The sequence below is a fragment of the Helianthus annuus genome, chromosome 17 (assembly GCF_002127325.2).
Source record: "Helianthus annuus cultivar XRQ/B chromosome 17, HanXRQr2.0-SUNRISE, whole genome shotgun sequence".
Classification (NCBI taxonomy): Eukaryota; Viridiplantae; Streptophyta; class Magnoliopsida; order Asterales; family Asteraceae; genus Helianthus; species Helianthus annuus.
Genome location: NC_035449.2, coordinates 758,218 through 775,537, shown reverse-complemented (window position 1 = coordinate 775,537; position 17,320 = coordinate 758,218). Strand labels below are relative to the sequence as shown.

The following is a 17,320-nucleotide window of genomic DNA, read 5'->3' as shown; positions in this document are numbered from 1 at the left end:
GTACATGGTGAAAGCATGACGTTTGTAACACAAACACATATACGTATAATAATCAATCATATATTCATGTAAACATGTAAGTCAACAATAAACAATCAAATAATTCTCCTAGTCCCACTAGCCTCCCAGTCTCCTAGACTGACATTCCTAGTCCCACTAGCCAAATTCCTCCCAGTCTCTAAGACTGCTCTATCATCCACCTCGACCTCTTAGATCGAGCCTCGGCCTCCAAGACCGAGCCTCAGCCTCCAAGACTGAGCCTAAAACAACAAACATCTACCTCGATCTCTAAGATCGAGCCTCGGCCTCCAAGACCGAGCCTCAGCCTCCAAGACTGAGCCTAACATAAATAACATCTACCTCGATCTCTAAGATCGAGCCTCGGCCTCCAAGACCGAGCCTCAGTCTTCAGGACTGAGCCTAATAATGAATAAATGAAATGTGCTCAACATTTGTTTGTAAAAACGTTTTGGATCTGGACTTAAGTGGTATGCAGAAAATGTTTTCGTGAGAGCCCTAGTGATCATAGTCTAGACTCGAGAAGGAATCCTAGTTCGCTATGATCAGAGCTCTGATACCAAGCTGTCACACCCTGGCTTTGCGGAAGCGTGGTTAATTTGGTGTGACTTCTTAATACCATAGCTTAATCATAACAAAGCTATATGAATTTAAAATATGCAAGATCATCCATTGATAATAAAAATATTAAACATTGTCTTAACGGGTTAACACCCAACAACCATAAACTTGTCTAAACATTACAAACCCAAACATAACATAAACATGATTCAAGGATTGTGACTTGTCCAGGAAAGAGTCACATTCCCCGAACCTTGGATGACCCTGGTGACTTATGCAGCGGAAAACAAGCCATACCGCGCCAGATCGTTAATTTCCTGAAATACATGTAAGTTGAAAAATCAACAATAATGTTGAGCGAGTTCATGCGAAAGTGTGTAAATAAACCTTTGTATTTATCAAAAATCCTGGTATGTAGCAAATAAGGAAAAAGAGATCACCAATGGTTTGCAAGGCCATTGATATGTGTGAAGTGCAAGTAGGAAGACTCAAACCTAGCGGATTTATGCGTCGGGCACTAAGTCACCCCGAGGTCCGTTCAGCTGGACCTGGGGCTGGGCTCGCTACACCCAGATAGATCTACCGCTCCTGTCCCTCGGTCCTACTACGAGGATTAATGGCCTCAAGTTGTGCCTACCCACTCACATGATCTGAGTAACAAACCTCCTTACGCTAACCATACCATGTATAAACATATTCATAATCATAGTAACATGTATTTCACCCCCGCAGTTTATAAAACTGAAAACAGTTAAGAGAAAAGGGGGACATGAACTCACAGTGAGTGCGTCACAATACCAAGTAATCCAAATATCCAACTGCTGCGCAACGACCTACATGTGCTAATTCTATTAGACGGATGGCCGTGCCTTAGCTTTATAGTTTAATTTTTCGGGAAACGGTTAGACAATCGTTCCGTGTATATACTTGGTAGTAAATCTCCTTCCCAAGGATGGGGGAATTAATACATGCGTGTTTATAATATTAAGTCTCACTTAATATATTTTATTCCTCATTCCAAAATATAATTATTTTTCTCAAAAATAATATATTTTCTCTTCACATAATACTTTCCAAAATAATATGTTGACAATATCCGCATTTATGAATATTTCCGTATAAAGCGTAAGTTACGTTTTGGCGATTAAATGGTAATAGTAATTACCGTTGTAACTTATATGTTTGTCGTATAGGCGTTGGTATTATTTTGGGTTCGGCAAGGTTAGTAAATATTATTTTTACTCTAAAAATAATATTTATACATTTTCACAAAATAATCATAAACAGTGTTGTGAAAAAATATATTTATCGAATAAATATTTATCACGTTTAGTTTTTGTGAAAATCCCACCTCCGAATATTTGTGATAAAGTCATGGCGAAATATATTTTGTAAACATTTCAAAAATAACTCTAACACTTGTAAATAATTCTAAGTGTTAGATTTTAGAAAAATTTCGCCAGAGTTTCCCCTGTAACTGGAGGTGGCCACGCTTTTGAGCGTATTATTTTCTTTTACAAAATCATTTCAACACTTCTTTAAATCAACCAATCAATTTCCAACACATTAAACAAGTTTCAACACTTCAAACTTGTAGACTAGTATGTAAAATCGCATTATTACATGAACTTGTAGTTTTTCTAAAACTATTGTGTAGATCTCGTTATATTTAGTGGATCTATGTATAAAATAATTTAGTTTTGCAAAAACCCCGTTTTTGGAACAAATCATCCTTTACAACTTCCCGACAACTTTTATAAAAATTGTTATTTTGTCGGATCTTTCGTTTCACAAGTGTTTATACACTTGTAGTTTATAAAAATCATCTTTGTTAGCATGTTATCCAACTTATATAAAACATGATTTTCTCGACACCTGGTTCTACGAATATACCACTTGTACATACGTAGATCGGCTCGTTTTAAATACTATTTTTCATGTCAAAACACTTTTACACAAGTTCATGTTTCCCGTGTGGTGGAGTTTCACCTTTTAACCCTTGTACCGCTAGAAACAAGCTTATGTTAAGATACATGATCTTAACAAAGTCGGGTTAAACGATGATAAGAGCCACCACATCGTAGATCGGGTCTCTACAACCAACATATTCGAATACTACGACTTTTACACGCGTTATAAGCTTTTAACCAACAATATTCGAGTTTTAGTAGACTTTTTAGATTCAAAAGATGGGTTACCGACTTTTAACCGTTAAAAATCCTTTTAACCACTTTAGATACGATCAAGAACAAGTTTTAAATGTTATACCTCTAGCTCGGGGCTAGGGAAGAATCTAGTCGGAAATGGCGTGGATAAAAGCAAATGAACGAGGTCCTTCAACTTCCGCTTGCTTCAAGCTTCCTCGTACGTGACCCGAATGCCTTGTATGTGCTTGGAATGGCAAGACAAGAACCGAAATGGATGGATGGATGTGAGGAGCTCTCGGCCGAGAATAGGGAGCAAGAGAGAGTGAGAGTGAGTTGGTGTTTTGTGTGTGTAAAGTCTAAAGTGTTATGTGTTGATTTTATAGACAAAAAATTGGTTCATCGTCCAACGGATTTTCAAGCTTTCTAGATATCCACGAAATCTAATAAAATATCAAAAAGTTGTACCCTCTTGTCCTTTCTTGTTAGCCGATCCCATTAGGGGGAAAGGACATCCGGTTGGATCTCGATTGTTCAGTTAGAGTTCAGTTACATAAAGTAGGTTACTTTTAGAGATTAACCCCGTTAGTTATTTGATGCGTTATAAAGCGGGTGTTAGGGTAATCAGGGACCCTAACTGGCCCAGAAAAAGGCTAATAATATTTCTGGCAATATTTTTATGTTCCGGGTATAGTCCGGTTGTTCGGTTGGATAGTAATCCGTTAAAGTGCTTAAGTAATCCTTTAAGCGTCGTAATTAATATTTTTAGCGACACAATTTATTCTGCAAAGTGTCAGGAATATTTCCCCATGTTTTGGCACTTTATTAATTAGCTAGAAGCTAGTGTGTTGATAAAAGTGCTGTGTTTTGTGCTTAGAATACGTTTTTGGCACATCCAATCTCTATATCTTATTCCTAGAGACGTAGTTATACAACCCTTGTATCCCTACACACACTATGGGTGTAGTAAAATATTTCTGGCTCATTCAGGCCTTTAGAGGCAGTGTTTGCCTGATGCTGGCTATATCAGCATGTTCAATAGGTTATCCGTTCAAATGCTACTGTGCTTTTGTGCATCATGTTTGTCACTAGAGTTCAGTAAGCAAATAATGTAGTGACAGAAATCAAAGTATGATGCAGATATGTACAAGTATCAACAATCAAGTAGCAGTTTATCAGAAATCTCAGTTAAGCACAGTAATTAGGCAACAATTAATAGTTAATTAAATCGTACGGATACCTGGTTTTGTGAGGGTTGTCACAAATTTCTTCGCTAACATGTCATAGCGTCCATGTGAGGTTTAACGTTTTTTGCTCTATTTTTTCATATTTGACAGACCTGTCTCTACGCGTCCATTTTTTCCCTTTTGAAAAGTTCGCCGCAAAGGGCAAGTCCTAGATCGACTAAGTTATTATTTTCTACGTTTTACGTTTCTGGTTAATTTCTTCGCATTAACACATTGTAACGGGTGTACGTGGTTCAACGATTTTAGTCTACTTTTCGTTTAGTATAATTTTTACCATTTTTAACTCAAACATTTCATATTTTATATTTTGACTTTTAGTCTGCTTTTCGTTCAGTGTAATTTTTACCATTTTATCTATTTTACTTTTATGATGTTGAGAGTCGATGTAGTTGTGGTATTGGTACTACTTGCCACGGTTTTACGAATGTTTTTAACCTATTAAATTTTTTACTAATATTTTGTTTCGGTTTACCTCTATACTTCCTTTACTTAAAAACTATTTTTTACGTGCATATTTTATGTACGGGTATGTATAAATATGATTTGTTCTATATTCCGACGTAAACTTTTTTTATAAACGAGTCAGGTCAAATATAATACGTTTTCGTTTAAAGAAACCATTTTTACGTGCATATTTTTATGTACGTTTTGGTATAAATTCAAGTTGTTCTACGTTTCGACGTAAACTTTTTTGTGAAATGATTCAGGTCAAATTTAATATGTTTTCGTGTTTATTTTATGTATGTTTCGTAAAGTTTGTTTCGAACTGAGTGGAGTCAAATTATGGTTTCTTTTTCTCTCTTTTTTCGAAAGCTCTAATTAATTCCTTTCGATTACATGTGCATATTTTCCTTCATACCCGTTACGTTTTTTATGTATGAGTTAGGTCACATATAATACGTTATGATTGTTCGATACGAATTTGATTTACTTTACGTTTGATCCAATTACAATGCTTATACAGGTTACATTGAGTTTAACTGGATACGTCGAAATATGTGTTTTCATATGGTTAATGCATCATATAACGTCTGGACTAATCCATTCAATGTTTACGATGTAGCCGCGCCGCAACGCGAGCGGTTCTTAACCCTAGTAATAATAAAAAAAAGGATGAGAATACGGAATACGGATAGCGCCCGCAGGAAAGCAGCAATACAAAAGGCGCCTGATGGCTGTTTCGTAAATTAACTCAACTTTAAGTCTTAAGTCAAAATATCTGAGTTTACCGCAAACCTAGGCTAGAATAGAACCGACGGACGGACGAGCGAAGCAAACTGTTGTCGATCAAGAAAACCAAACAAACACTCTTCTCATTCACTCCATCATTCATCTTTTCAACTCTCATTCTCAACCAGAACCTTAAACATAGATAAACACTTCTACGAACCAAAGGTCAGTTCTTCAAACATCCTCACATGTTAATTAATTATAACTGCTGTTGATTGTGATTTTGATTTATATATTTACATGTGTATGGATTGATTTAAGTATACCCAGCCAGTTGTTAATTTTGTTTTTTTAATGGTTAGAAGACTGATTATTAGATGGGTAAGAGTAGACCTAGGGCTGCAGAAAAGAAGGTTTTAGGGCAAGGATCCATTGTCTTAACGTCAACTTCATCATTAACTATACCACCTGCACCTGTTTATCACCCTACTGAACAAGAGTTTAAGGACCCATTGACATATATTTATAAAATCCGCCCCGAAGCCGAACAATATGGGATCTGTAAGATCATTCCTCCACAGAATTGGAAACCCCCTTTTGCCCTAGATTTGGATACTTTTACATTTCCCACTAAAACCCAAGCTATACACCAGTTACAAGCCAGGCCACCCGCTTGTAATTCGAAAACCTTTGAGTTGGAGTATAATAGATTCTTGGAGGAGCATTGCGGGAAAAAGGCTGTGAAGAAGAAGGTGGTTTTTGAAGGGAAGGAGTTGGATTTGTGCAAGTTGTTTAATGGGGTGAAACGGTACGGGGGATATGACAATGTTGTCAAGGAAAAGAAGTGGGGTGAGGTTTTTCGGTTTGTGAGGTCGGGTGGGAAGATATCTGAATGTTCTAAGTACGTGTTGTCTCAGTTGTATTATGACAATTTGTATGATTATGAAAGTTATTATAACAAGTTAGATCAGGTGAAAGAGAAGACTTGCAAGAGAGGATTGCAAGTCGAGAAGAAAACGCTACAACAAAGTAGTAAGAAAATTCGCGTTAATGAAGCTGGTGAGAAAGTTAAAGTTAAACTAGATGAAGTAATTGGTGAAGAATCATACAATCAGATATGTGAACAGTGCAGAAGTGGGTTGCATGCAGAAGTAATGCTTTTGTGTGATCGGTGTAATAAAGGATGGCATATTTATTGTTTATCGCCGCCTTTGAAACGGATCCCCCCTGGTAATTGGTATTGCTCTGAATGCTTCAACTCTGAGAAAGATAGCTTTGGTTTTGTTCCTGGTAAACAGTTGTCATTGGAAGCGTTTAGGCGTGTGGCTGATCGGGCTAAGAAGAAATGGTTTGGTTCAACATCGGCATCAAGGGTACAATTGGAAAAGAAGTTTTGGGAAATAGTGGAAGGATCTGTTGGTGAAGTTGAAGTTATTTACGGAAGTGATCTGGATACTTCAGTTTGTGGTAGTGGTTTCCCGCGTGCAAATGATCAAAGGCCATCATCTATAGATGTTAACGAATGGGATGAATATTGTTCTAGCCCATGGAATCTTAATAACTTGCCCAAATTACAAGGGTCAATGCTTCGTGCTGTTCACCATAACATTGCTGGTGTTATTGTACCTTGGCTTTACATTGGGATGCTATTTTCATCTTTTTGCTGGCACATTGAAGACCATTGCTTCTACTCTATGAATTATCACCACTGGTATGTTAGTTATTGGAATCCTAACATATAGAGTGCATATATGGCTTATAAATGGTTCAGTTATGTGCTGTGTCGAAAATGTGATGTTAATGTTTTCGTATACTTTCAGGGGAGAGCCCAAATGTTGGTATAGTGTCCCTGGTAGTGAAGCCAGTGCTTTCGAGAAGGTAGCTTTACTAATAGTTTATTCTTTTCATGGAAGTTTTGACCAAAGGGAAAGTTTGACCTTGAGGATTGATATGATACTGCAGGTGATGCGAAACACTCTTCCTGATTTGTTTGATGCGCAACCTGACTTGCTTTTTCAGCTGGTGACTATGCTGAATCCATCTGTCCTGCAAGAACATAACGTTCCAGTTTACAGCGTATTACAGGTTCGATAAGCAAAATCAATAACTTAATAAATACCGATACATTATGAATGGTCCCTTCACATATTTCTCGTTTTGCAGGAGCCTGGGAATTTTGTCATTACCTTCCCTAGATCTTATCATGGAGGTTTCAACTTTGGTGAGCCTAATATATACTCCAAATTGATTTTTGTTAATTCTTATAAATCTTTCTTGTTATATAAATCTTCTCTTGGTCTTTGCAGGTTTAAATTGTGCGGAAGCTGTGAATTTTGCACCCGCTGATTGGTTACCTTATGGTGGTTCTGGAGCGGAGCTTTATCAGCATTATCGCAGACCTGCTGTTCTGTCTCATGAAGAGCTTCTTTGTGTGGTAGTCAAGGTGTGTATGTTATTTAGTTTATTGTTATTATTTTTTAGTTTTGGTAAAACAAAGTAAGGTCAGCAGTTTGTTACATGAACGGTGAACCTAATAATCTACTCTTATCTCATGTGACTAAAATACTAAACATTTTTTTTATACTTTGTGTAATTGTTGATGCTTATTTTTGTTATCATATTTTGCCTGCTATTTACAGAATGATTTTGATAGCAATGCGTTACCTTACTTGAAAAATGAATTGCTTCGCGTATACAATAAAGAGAAGAGTTGGAGAGAAAGGCTTTGGAAAAATGGCATTATTCGTTCTTCTCCCATGCCTCCTCGAAAGCAGCCAAATTATGTTGGTGTTGAAGAGGTAACTCTAGGTTTCTTAGTCATTTTTTGCTTTCTGAACATATGTTTTTGACATTCTCAACCATGCTCACTGGAAATTGTGGACAATGTTTTGCAGGACACAACATGCGTAATATGTCAGCAGTTCTTGTATCTTTCAGCTGTTGGTTGCAGGTGCAGGCCTTCTGCTTTCGTCTGTTTGGAGGTAAAGTGAACTTAAGTATTCCAGATGAGATAACCTAATTTAAATTGTGGAACCATCGGGCCTTAATTCTGTATACTTGACTAATAATTTGTATAATACATGCAGCATTGGGAAAATCTGTGTGAATGCAAGCCCTCCAAACGCCATTTTCTTTATCGTCACACACTTGCAGAATTAAATGATTTAATAACTATGATGGAGACACAAAATTCCGAGGAGACGATCCAAAAAAGAAACACAAGAAAGCTTTTGACTTGTACCAATGAGACACCCTTTATATCAAAAAAGGTTTGAATTCTAACAATATTCCGAGGAGACGATCATACTTCATAAGAGTGTGTGTGTGTGTGTGTTATAAAAACTTGTATGTGTATTGCAGTATTGGTGAAAGTTAACAGTATGCTCCATTTGACAGTGTTTTTATGATGATATATAGGTTAAAGGTAGTCAGGTTACAATCACACAACTTGCTCAAGACTGGCTCCTGAGATCATGTAAAATTCTTCAGATGCCATATTCAAGTGATGCGTATGCCCTTGCCTTGCAAGAAGCTCAACAGTTTCTTTGGGCTGGCTCTGAAATGGATCCCGTACGATTACTGTCTTTGATTAATTTCCCATTTATATATTTGGTTAAAGAGTGTGCGTTAACGTCAGTGTGAATGAAAATAGGTTAGAGAAATGGCAAAAAACTTGGCTGAAGCTCAAAAATGGGCAGAAGGTGTCAGAGCTTGTCTTTCGAAAATTGAATTGTGGCCGTCTCACCATAATTGTGAAATGGAGAGGGTAAAGATGGAAGATTTGACCACTTTGCTTAACGTCACTCCCGTGCCTTGTAACGAACCAGGACATCGAAAGTTAAAGGTGAATCATATATTCATATTTGAATTCTATTTAGTAAAATGTATGTTTACTGTTTAGTCCCTGAACTAGTGTTTCTTTTCTTTGAAGGATTATGCAGACGAAGCAAAAGAGCTGATTAAAGAAATCTCCTCTTCTCTATCAACATCCTCCAATGTTTCTGTAAGTTACAAATTAAAGTTGGATTATTTGTTTGGTTACTCATCTTGTCCATACTTTCAGATTGTTGATTTGGAAACCTTGTACTCCAAAGCTTGTGAGTCTGCTATATATGTAAACCAAAGCGAGGAATTATTGACCAAGTTGACCGCTGTGAAGGTTAGTTTAGTTCTTTGTCTCGTGTCGTGCCAATCTTAGATGTTTTTATCGTTTTCTGATATATTCTTTTTCGTTTGTAACCTTAGCTTTGGCTTCACACTGTGAGAAACTGCATTTCAGAGAAATCTCCTGGTATAATCGAGATTGGTATCATCAATAACTTGAAGTCAAAGGTAGGGCCATGAATCTATGATATAGTGTTTTCCACTTATATTGTCTATACTCTATATATCTTATAATAGCATGTATTGTTTCATGTAATTTTTTTAATTAGATTGTGGAACTACAACTCCAAGTTCCTGAAGTACCATTGTTTTTGGATTTTGCTAAGCAAGTTGAATTATGTCAATCTCGTTGTATCGAGATGCTGAAAGGCTCTATAACATTGAAGGTCGGTAATTTAGTTAATTCATATAATTACAAATTTCAAGTGGTACTTTATCCAATAAAGAACGTAACATATGATGTGCAGAATCTTGAAGTGCTCATTCAAGAATATGACGGTTTTACTGTCAATGTTCCCGAGTTAAAACTTCTGAAGCGATATCTGAGTGACGCTTTTGACTGGATTTCACATTTCAATAACATTTTGAAGGATGTTCATGAGCGTGAGGATCAAGAAAATGTTGTTAATGAGTTGATTTGTCTTGAGAAAGATGGATCATTGTTGAAAGTACAAGGTTTGTATCAGCATAGTTCACATGCTTTATGTTACCGATATAGTTTTGATAATATATCTGAGTACATGGTTCTTTTGTTTTCTTAATCATGTGATGTAGTTGGCGAGTTGCTTCTTGTTGATGTGGAGTTAAAGAAGGCTTCTTGCAGGGTAGAAGCTTGGAAGGTAACTCCATGCATGTCATAAGTTAAATTTGGTGCGTGCAACGTAGTTGGAGCGCGTTGTGTCACCAAGATGTGTAGTTTTTCGTCTTTTATTTAAGCCTCTTTACACATTTACAGGTGCTTCGTAGTAAATTGCCTTTGGAATCTATTCAGCAAGTAATGACTGTAGCCACCAAGTATGAACTCTTGGCATGATGCTTTTTTAATTGTTAGTTTGTTACATCTTTATGATTGTTATTGGTAAATGAATGCGGATGTCATTCAGGCTACAAATTGAGAATGAGAAGGTGTTCAAGAAAATTTCTGATGTTCTTGCACAAGCTGTGTGTTTGGAAGAAAAAGCAAAACATATTCTTGCTTGTGAGGTTCAAATGTCTGATTTTGAAGACGTTGTAAGGTATGGATCTTCTGTAAATATTAGTACTTTTATGGCTAGAACATTAAAAGCTTCTAACTGGTTTAATTTCAGGACGTCAGAGGATGTCTGTGCACTTTTCCCTTCGCTCGATGGTGTCAAGAAAGCTTTGTCAATGGCAAAATCATGGTTAACGAAGTCTAAACCATATTTAGTTTCTGATCTCTCTGTGACGCCAGTTGCAAGTTCTTTGCTTAAAGTTGACGACTTGAAGGTTTTAACTATTTCTGTTCACGATGGTTGTTTTAGGTATTTCATATTAGTGATTTATGACTCATATTTGTCAATTATGATGTAATTCTTTAGGAGTTGGTTTCGGAATCAAAGTTATTGAAGATGTATTTGGAAGAGCGGGTTTTGCTTGAAGATGTCTTACAGAAATATACGCAATGGGAGCGTGATGCGTTTTCTGCTCTAAATGACGCTGAGTTCTATTTGAATATTCTTGATGTGGGTGATAAGATTTCGTTTGATGTTATCTCCACATTTAAAGATCATGTTACCAAGATGGAATCCATAATGGAAAATGAGTTGCCACTCCGGTTCGACTCTATTGTGATTCCAAAACTACGAGAGACTTGTGCGTTTTTCAATTGGTGTTCTAAAGCCCTAATTTTCCGTGATAGTGTTCCCACACTCAAGGTGACTGTGAAGTATACATAAAGTTTGTAACTTTGTACACGTGATGTGATAATCATATAATAATATTTAATCTTTTTTTCTTTTTGCAGGAGGTTGAATTGTTGTTGGATGATGCCAAGTGTTATCATGTTACATATGCAGATCGTTCTTTTTGGAAGTCATTGATTGACGGGTTCGATTGGCTTAAGCAAGCTGTTGAGATTCTCGGTTCGTGTAATGTTAAAAGATTTAATTTGATTGATGTTGAAGAAGCTTTGAGACAATCTAAGGTATTATTCCCTCCAGTTTCTTTCTGCCTTGATATGCAATTATTTTTCTGTCTTCCTTTGTTTTCCGTCTATTTACAGATGCTGTTTTATTATGGCAGATGATTAAAATATCTTTTCCATTGATTGTTGACCGATTACTGGATGCTATCAAGAGACACAAGTGAGTTTCATCCATATGTGCCATCCGATTTTCCCTTTATTGATTGTCTGGATCTTAATCTGATTTTCTGTCTATTGATTGTGTGGTATATCTTAACTGAATTCCTGTTTCATGCTTAAGTGCTCCTACAAGATAGTCATATTAAATGATATCATTAGTTGTCATGTAATGTTTCAGTGCTAGTTATTTGTTTCCAACTAACAAACGCTTTGACTCTGTGTAGTGTATGGGTGGAGGAAGTGAATGCATTTTTCGGTCGCAGCACTGGAGACCGATCATGGTCTTTGTTACTGCAGCTCGAGGTCATATACGTTTTTATCAATCTTTTCATTAATGAACTTATGATTATAAGTTTCAAACATATGACAGTAAAATTACTGGATCTATGCAGGGGTCTGGCAGTACTAATGCTTTCAAATGCATGGAAGTCGACATGGTTTTATCTGAAGTGCAAAGGGTCAAAGAGTGGAAACAAAGAGCTGTAAATATTGTTGGGTGTAAAGTTGGTGATGATAATCTGCTACTTGATGCTCTCTCTCAGGTATTTTTTCACCATCTTTGTATATCAGTTTTTTTTAGGATGGATCTTTATTGTTTATATGTGGTGAACGTTTTGCAGATATTAAATTCTCTAGACAAATCATTGTATGTGTATGAGAAGCCTGACGACTGCAGTCAAACTTGTTTGTGCATGTTCTGCTTAAATGACTCTCAAACTCAGGAACTCTTAACTTGTTCTGTGTGCATGGATTCGTAAGTTATCATGTTTTAAATTTATTAATCATAGGAAAAAACCTTAAGTTGATTTTAAATCATGTTTCGTGCTTATGTTGGTTGCAGGTACCATATGGGTTGCATAAAACCAAGTGTAGGTGGTACAAGTCATGTGTGTCCTTATTGCCATATCATTGAGTGTGGCAAAGTCTCTCGGATGGTATGATTTAGTTACTTCATTTGGGAAGAGAGGGGGGGGGGGGGGGCTTAGTTTGTTTTTCTCTTAATTTTTGTTTTTGTTTTTCAGAAAATTGATGCAAAACGTCCCGAGTTGGATATGTTTATGGAGCTTATGTCCGATCCTGATAACTTATGTGTGGAGTAAGCGCCTTCCCTATATTCATCTAAATGCATCCTTTAATTAGCACGTGGTAATTGGTATTCATGAGCGTTCCAAGTAAATGGACTGAAGTTGTCCTTTCTAGCTATTTTTCATGTTGGTCTTCCTATATAGATGCAGTTTGGTTAGCTAAAACAGATATATCATTTGCTAATAGATCGCTCTTTGCAGGATTGAGGAAAAGACGATAATACATCAAGTCATTGAGAAATGTCAAGCCCACAAAGCTCGCTTAACTGAAATTGTAGAATTCTCTTTGGCTTCTTTAGGTGAAGACTTGAGTGTGGTTGTTAGGAAACTGTCAACCGCATTAAAGGTGACTAATAGTCTGGTTTATGATTTTGCTGCTAATGTCTCGTTTTATCATATCAAGTTTTGCTATATCTAAGCTAAAGTAACTAGCACGTGTTTTGCTCGCTTATGTAATAAGAGTGTATGGTTTTTAGTTTTTTATTTTTACTTCTTGCAGGCAGTAGAAGTGACGGGGGTGTATGACCGTGAAAGTAATTGCAGATTTGAGGTTGCATTAGCTAGACATTCATGGAGAGTTCGAGCATCTAAGCTCTTAAAAGGTTCACAAAAACCTTCAATCTACCAGGTCCAACGGATATTGAAAGAGGTACCCACAATGATAATGTTTACTATATAAAACTAAGAATCTGACGTATCTTATCTTTAATATCGCTGTTTGGATATAAGTTGCCATTTACATATACGATACTAGGTTATAACCCCGTGTATTACACGGGTTAAGCAAATAAAAAATCAAATAGTTAAGGGTGTTAGGAGTGGTCTCGGCAAAAGGTGCGACAAACGGTTTTAACGCGCGGCAAACACCGCCGCCAACCCTTTGCCGAGGCGGTGAGGGGTGTGGTTCGGGGAGGGCATGCCGACACGGGGAAGGGGAGGAAGGAGAGAGAGATGGTAGTGTGGGGTGGGGTCCATTCCAATCTCAACCAATCACACATTTTTTTTAAGTTTACCACTTCACCAGATGTCTAAACCATTGCCAACACTTTTCACCAAAGTTTAAACACTTTTCACTTATTGACGTGGCGCACTCTAATTGATTGATTTTTTAGTTTGCCACTCTCAATTGTTTAACCACTCCTAACACCCTAATAATGAAGATTTAATAATTATAAAACGATATTTTTAAGACGCTTTTCTGATATCCAAACAAAAATTTGTGTCATGTATGATCAAAACTTGTGATGTTTGTCAAGTTTATAAATATGAAAGCTTTTGAACCATCGATTAGAAGACAGACTGTATCATCGACTTTCTCACGAGTTTTAGCAGTCATGTGAACATACATTTAATAACCCAAGTTTTATTTAAATAATAGTGGTCTTAATTTATTAGTTCTAAAAAAATGTTGAAATGTCCAGAGATGAGGCATATAACAATTATCCAATTAGATAAACTTATATCAAAAAAATAATGTTTCAATTGAGATAAGTATAAATTATCGGTAATTATTAACTTATATAACTTTAAAATTTAAATATCTAGACATGAGTTGCATCTTAAAAGGATGGTTATTTTTGGATAAATTTATTAGTATGATAAATGTAATTATTATTCTTCTTGCATTTTAAACATATATTAAATTTAAGAGTAAAATGCACGGATAGTCCATGTGATTTTGTAAAATAACACCTATAGTCCCCAACTTTTGTAAAATGCACGAAGAAGGCGTGTATCGATGAGGGAGTTGCAAGTGGTGAGGGTGAAGGTGGGGTGGGGTGGAGCTACTTGAGTTAACTTTATCTTTTAATATTTTTTAATTTTAATATAATAAGAGCATTAAGGTCATTTCACACCCACTTAACTGAAAAAGCTAACCCACATCCACTTCAGGGACTATCCAAGTAACAAACTGTCAAACCACATGGAGCACTGGTGTAATATCCAAAAGTTGGGGATTATATGAGTTATTTTACAAAAACACAAGGACTATTCGTGCATTTTACTCTAAATTTAATAATTTAAATTAAGTAATAATTATCTACAATTAAGGAATTAAGATATAATTTCTAACCTAGTAATTAATATAAATAAATAATAAGATATTTTATGAAACTTTATCCGTAATTTCTTAAATGTTTGAAACCTATTAAATTTAATAATTTAAATTAAATAATAATTATATATAATTAATGATGGTCTAGAAAAATGACAAGTGTCCCTTTATTGGTTTCTTCTATTATATAGTATAGATTTGGTATGCTATAAACTGACCCTGGTATATGATGATATCTGCAGGGTCACACTATAAACATTGCTTTGGAAGATTATTATTGGCATAGACTTGAGACAATGAAGCAAATTAGTTTGCAATGGGCAATGAAAGCCAAAAAGGTTTTTTTTTTTTTATTTTTTTATTTCTTTTTCTTTTTTATAATCCCCATTAACAAACATCTCCTATGGGGCGAGTCAATGGATACCTTTTTATACTACTGCACAGGTTTCAGCAGATTCTGGTGCACTTGAATTGCCCAAAGTGTTTGAACTTATAGCTGAAGGAGAAAATATTCCAGTGCACTTTGATAAGGAACTTAAGGTAACAAACAAAAACTACTAACATCGTATGTAGCTTCTGGCTTCGATGCTTACCTTTAATGACTTTTAATTGTCATGGTTTCCGACTTTTCGTGCTTGCAGTTATTGAGAGAACGCAGTATGCTTTACTGCATATGTAGGAAACCATATGATCAGAGACCGATGATTGCTTGTGATAAATGTGATGAATGGTATCATTTTGATTGTATTAGATTATCATGGGCACCAAAAACGTACATTTGCCCTGCGTGTAAGGTTGATACAGCAGATGACTTTAAATGCACTTCGTCGTCAGGTGCAGAAGAAAGGCAAGCACACTCTTTTTATGTACTCTTTAGAATCGGGCAAGATGCGTGATAGGTCAAAACAGGTCAAGGTTGAAATGGGTCGTTTTTATAGATCTAACAAGTCATATGTTTTGACTTTGACCAGGTCTAATGGTGAATGTGAAGAGCCTCAAACACCATCTCCAAGACCAATAGAGTTGAGAAGGGAAGCTGAAAGCAATGGCAACATTAGTACAAAGAGACGTAGTGGCATTGAACGCCTTCTATGGAGAAACCGAAAGCCTTACAGAAGAGCATCTAAAAAACGCGTAGAGCTTGATGTTTTTTCTCCATTTTTTCATGTACATTGATAAAGTTAGTAATCTTGGGTTAAATGGAAATTTGATCATTTAATTCATTTAATTGACTAGGTTTTCATCTTTATGTAGTAGCTTTTCTGTTATTTATTTTTCTTTTTTTAGGCTTAAGGCGATCAACTAGATTTTTCATCTCAAAAGTCTTGTTACTTGTAATGTTATTTGAACATTTTTATTTTCCCCACAAGTGTAATGAACCCAATTGCTTTTGGATGAACTACATTATATATGTCGGATTTACCCTTTTACATGGTTGTTACAAAAATGAGGTGGAGGATTGTTGTTCACACAAATGAGTATTATGTGTTTTTTTTAACTAACATGGGATTTCTCTCTCTATATATAGGATGAGAATCACTACAGAAAATTAATTATTACGAGAACAAAAAGAACAACTCTAAATCATTAAATTTTGAGATTTAAGGTTCATATTTTTTAAATTTCATATACCTTACATTCATATGTGTATTATATATACATAAAAAACCATATATTTTTACCTATATATGTGTAGGTTATATAAAAGCTGGAAAATTTTCATATTTTGTTTTGAATTGAGCTAGTGTGAGAAACAACAAATCTAGTTAACGGAAAATTTAGTTGATGGAACTGTGTTGAGTTGACACTGACATGGTTGCAATTTTTCTTAAACAACACATAGTCTAAGGAATGTTGTGTTTTATAGTGATGAGTTTTGTATTTTAGTAGGGTGTTTCGGTGAGCATGTGTCTTTTAAAGTTTGGATGATCTATTTAAAAGAATTGTGTGTTTTAGTTTGACGGTGAGCATGTGTCTTTTAAAGTTTGGATGATCTATCTAAAAGAATTGTGTGTTTTATAGTTTGAATGTTGTGTTTTACCAAATTTGATAAAACACCATTTGACCATTCCAAATACGTATAACAAAATATTTACCAATTCTTAAATGATAAACACTATGCGAAAAATTGAACAATGGTACATACAGTTAAAACACTATGCGAAGAAATAAACACCGGTATATGTAGTTAAAAAAAACAATGTTAAGAAAATGCACACCAATGACTAGTATAACACATCTTGATGTACCAAATAACTGCAAAAAAACACGACAATAATAACTACAAATACATGTCCTTCATTAAATCATCATCATCATACTCAGTAAATCCCACTAATAGCAAAAGTTAAGGTAGGGTCTGAGGAGGGTAAGATGTAGACAACCTTACCTCTACCCCGTAGGAATAGAGAGACATATAAGGCTCCCTTCATTAAATCATCATCATACTCAGTGAGACCCCTGGCTCGATAGTAGTTTTGCATCAAGCCTTGGGCATAAGGCATATAACACTCGGCAATTAACACAAACGCCGATTAGTGCATGTACTCCTT

At 35.7% G+C, this 17,320-nt stretch overlaps 1 protein-coding gene across 2 annotated transcripts; it reads left to right on the top strand.

Annotated features, from left to right (window-relative positions):
* Positions 1–5,198: 5,198 nt before the first annotated feature.
* LOC110922607 (lysine-specific demethylase 5D) lies at positions 5,199–16,198 on the top strand. Of its 2 annotated transcripts, none has more exons than XM_022166876.2 (34): positions 5,199–5,365; positions 5,506–6,851; positions 6,961–7,018; positions 7,103–7,225; positions 7,304–7,361; positions 7,447–7,583; positions 7,780–7,938; positions 8,035–8,121; positions 8,227–8,409; positions 8,558–8,710; positions 8,793–8,984; positions 9,072–9,143; positions 9,204–9,299; positions 9,386–9,472; positions 9,574–9,690; positions 9,772–9,979; positions 10,079–10,143; positions 10,260–10,318; positions 10,408–10,539; positions 10,612–10,771; positions 10,864–11,199; positions 11,289–11,468; positions 11,567–11,628; positions 11,852–11,930; positions 12,020–12,169; positions 12,248–12,381; positions 12,469–12,562; positions 12,650–12,723; positions 12,914–13,058; positions 13,212–13,361; positions 15,011–15,106; positions 15,213–15,308; positions 15,410–15,615; positions 15,740–16,198. In XM_022166876.2, the coding sequence occupies exons 2-34, from the start codon at positions 5,518–5,520 to the stop codon at positions 15,942–15,944; spliced, it is 5,487 nt and encodes a 1,828-aa protein (XP_022022568.1). In that variant the 5' UTR covers positions 5,199–5,365; positions 5,506–5,517; the 3' UTR covers positions 15,945–16,198. The 2 variants fall into 2 exon arrangements, with proteins under 2 accessions (XP_022022568.1, XP_022022567.1); XM_022166875.2 differs by having other exon boundaries at positions 5,503–6,851; positions 15,740–16,170.
* Positions 16,199–17,320: the final 1,122 nt, after the last annotated feature.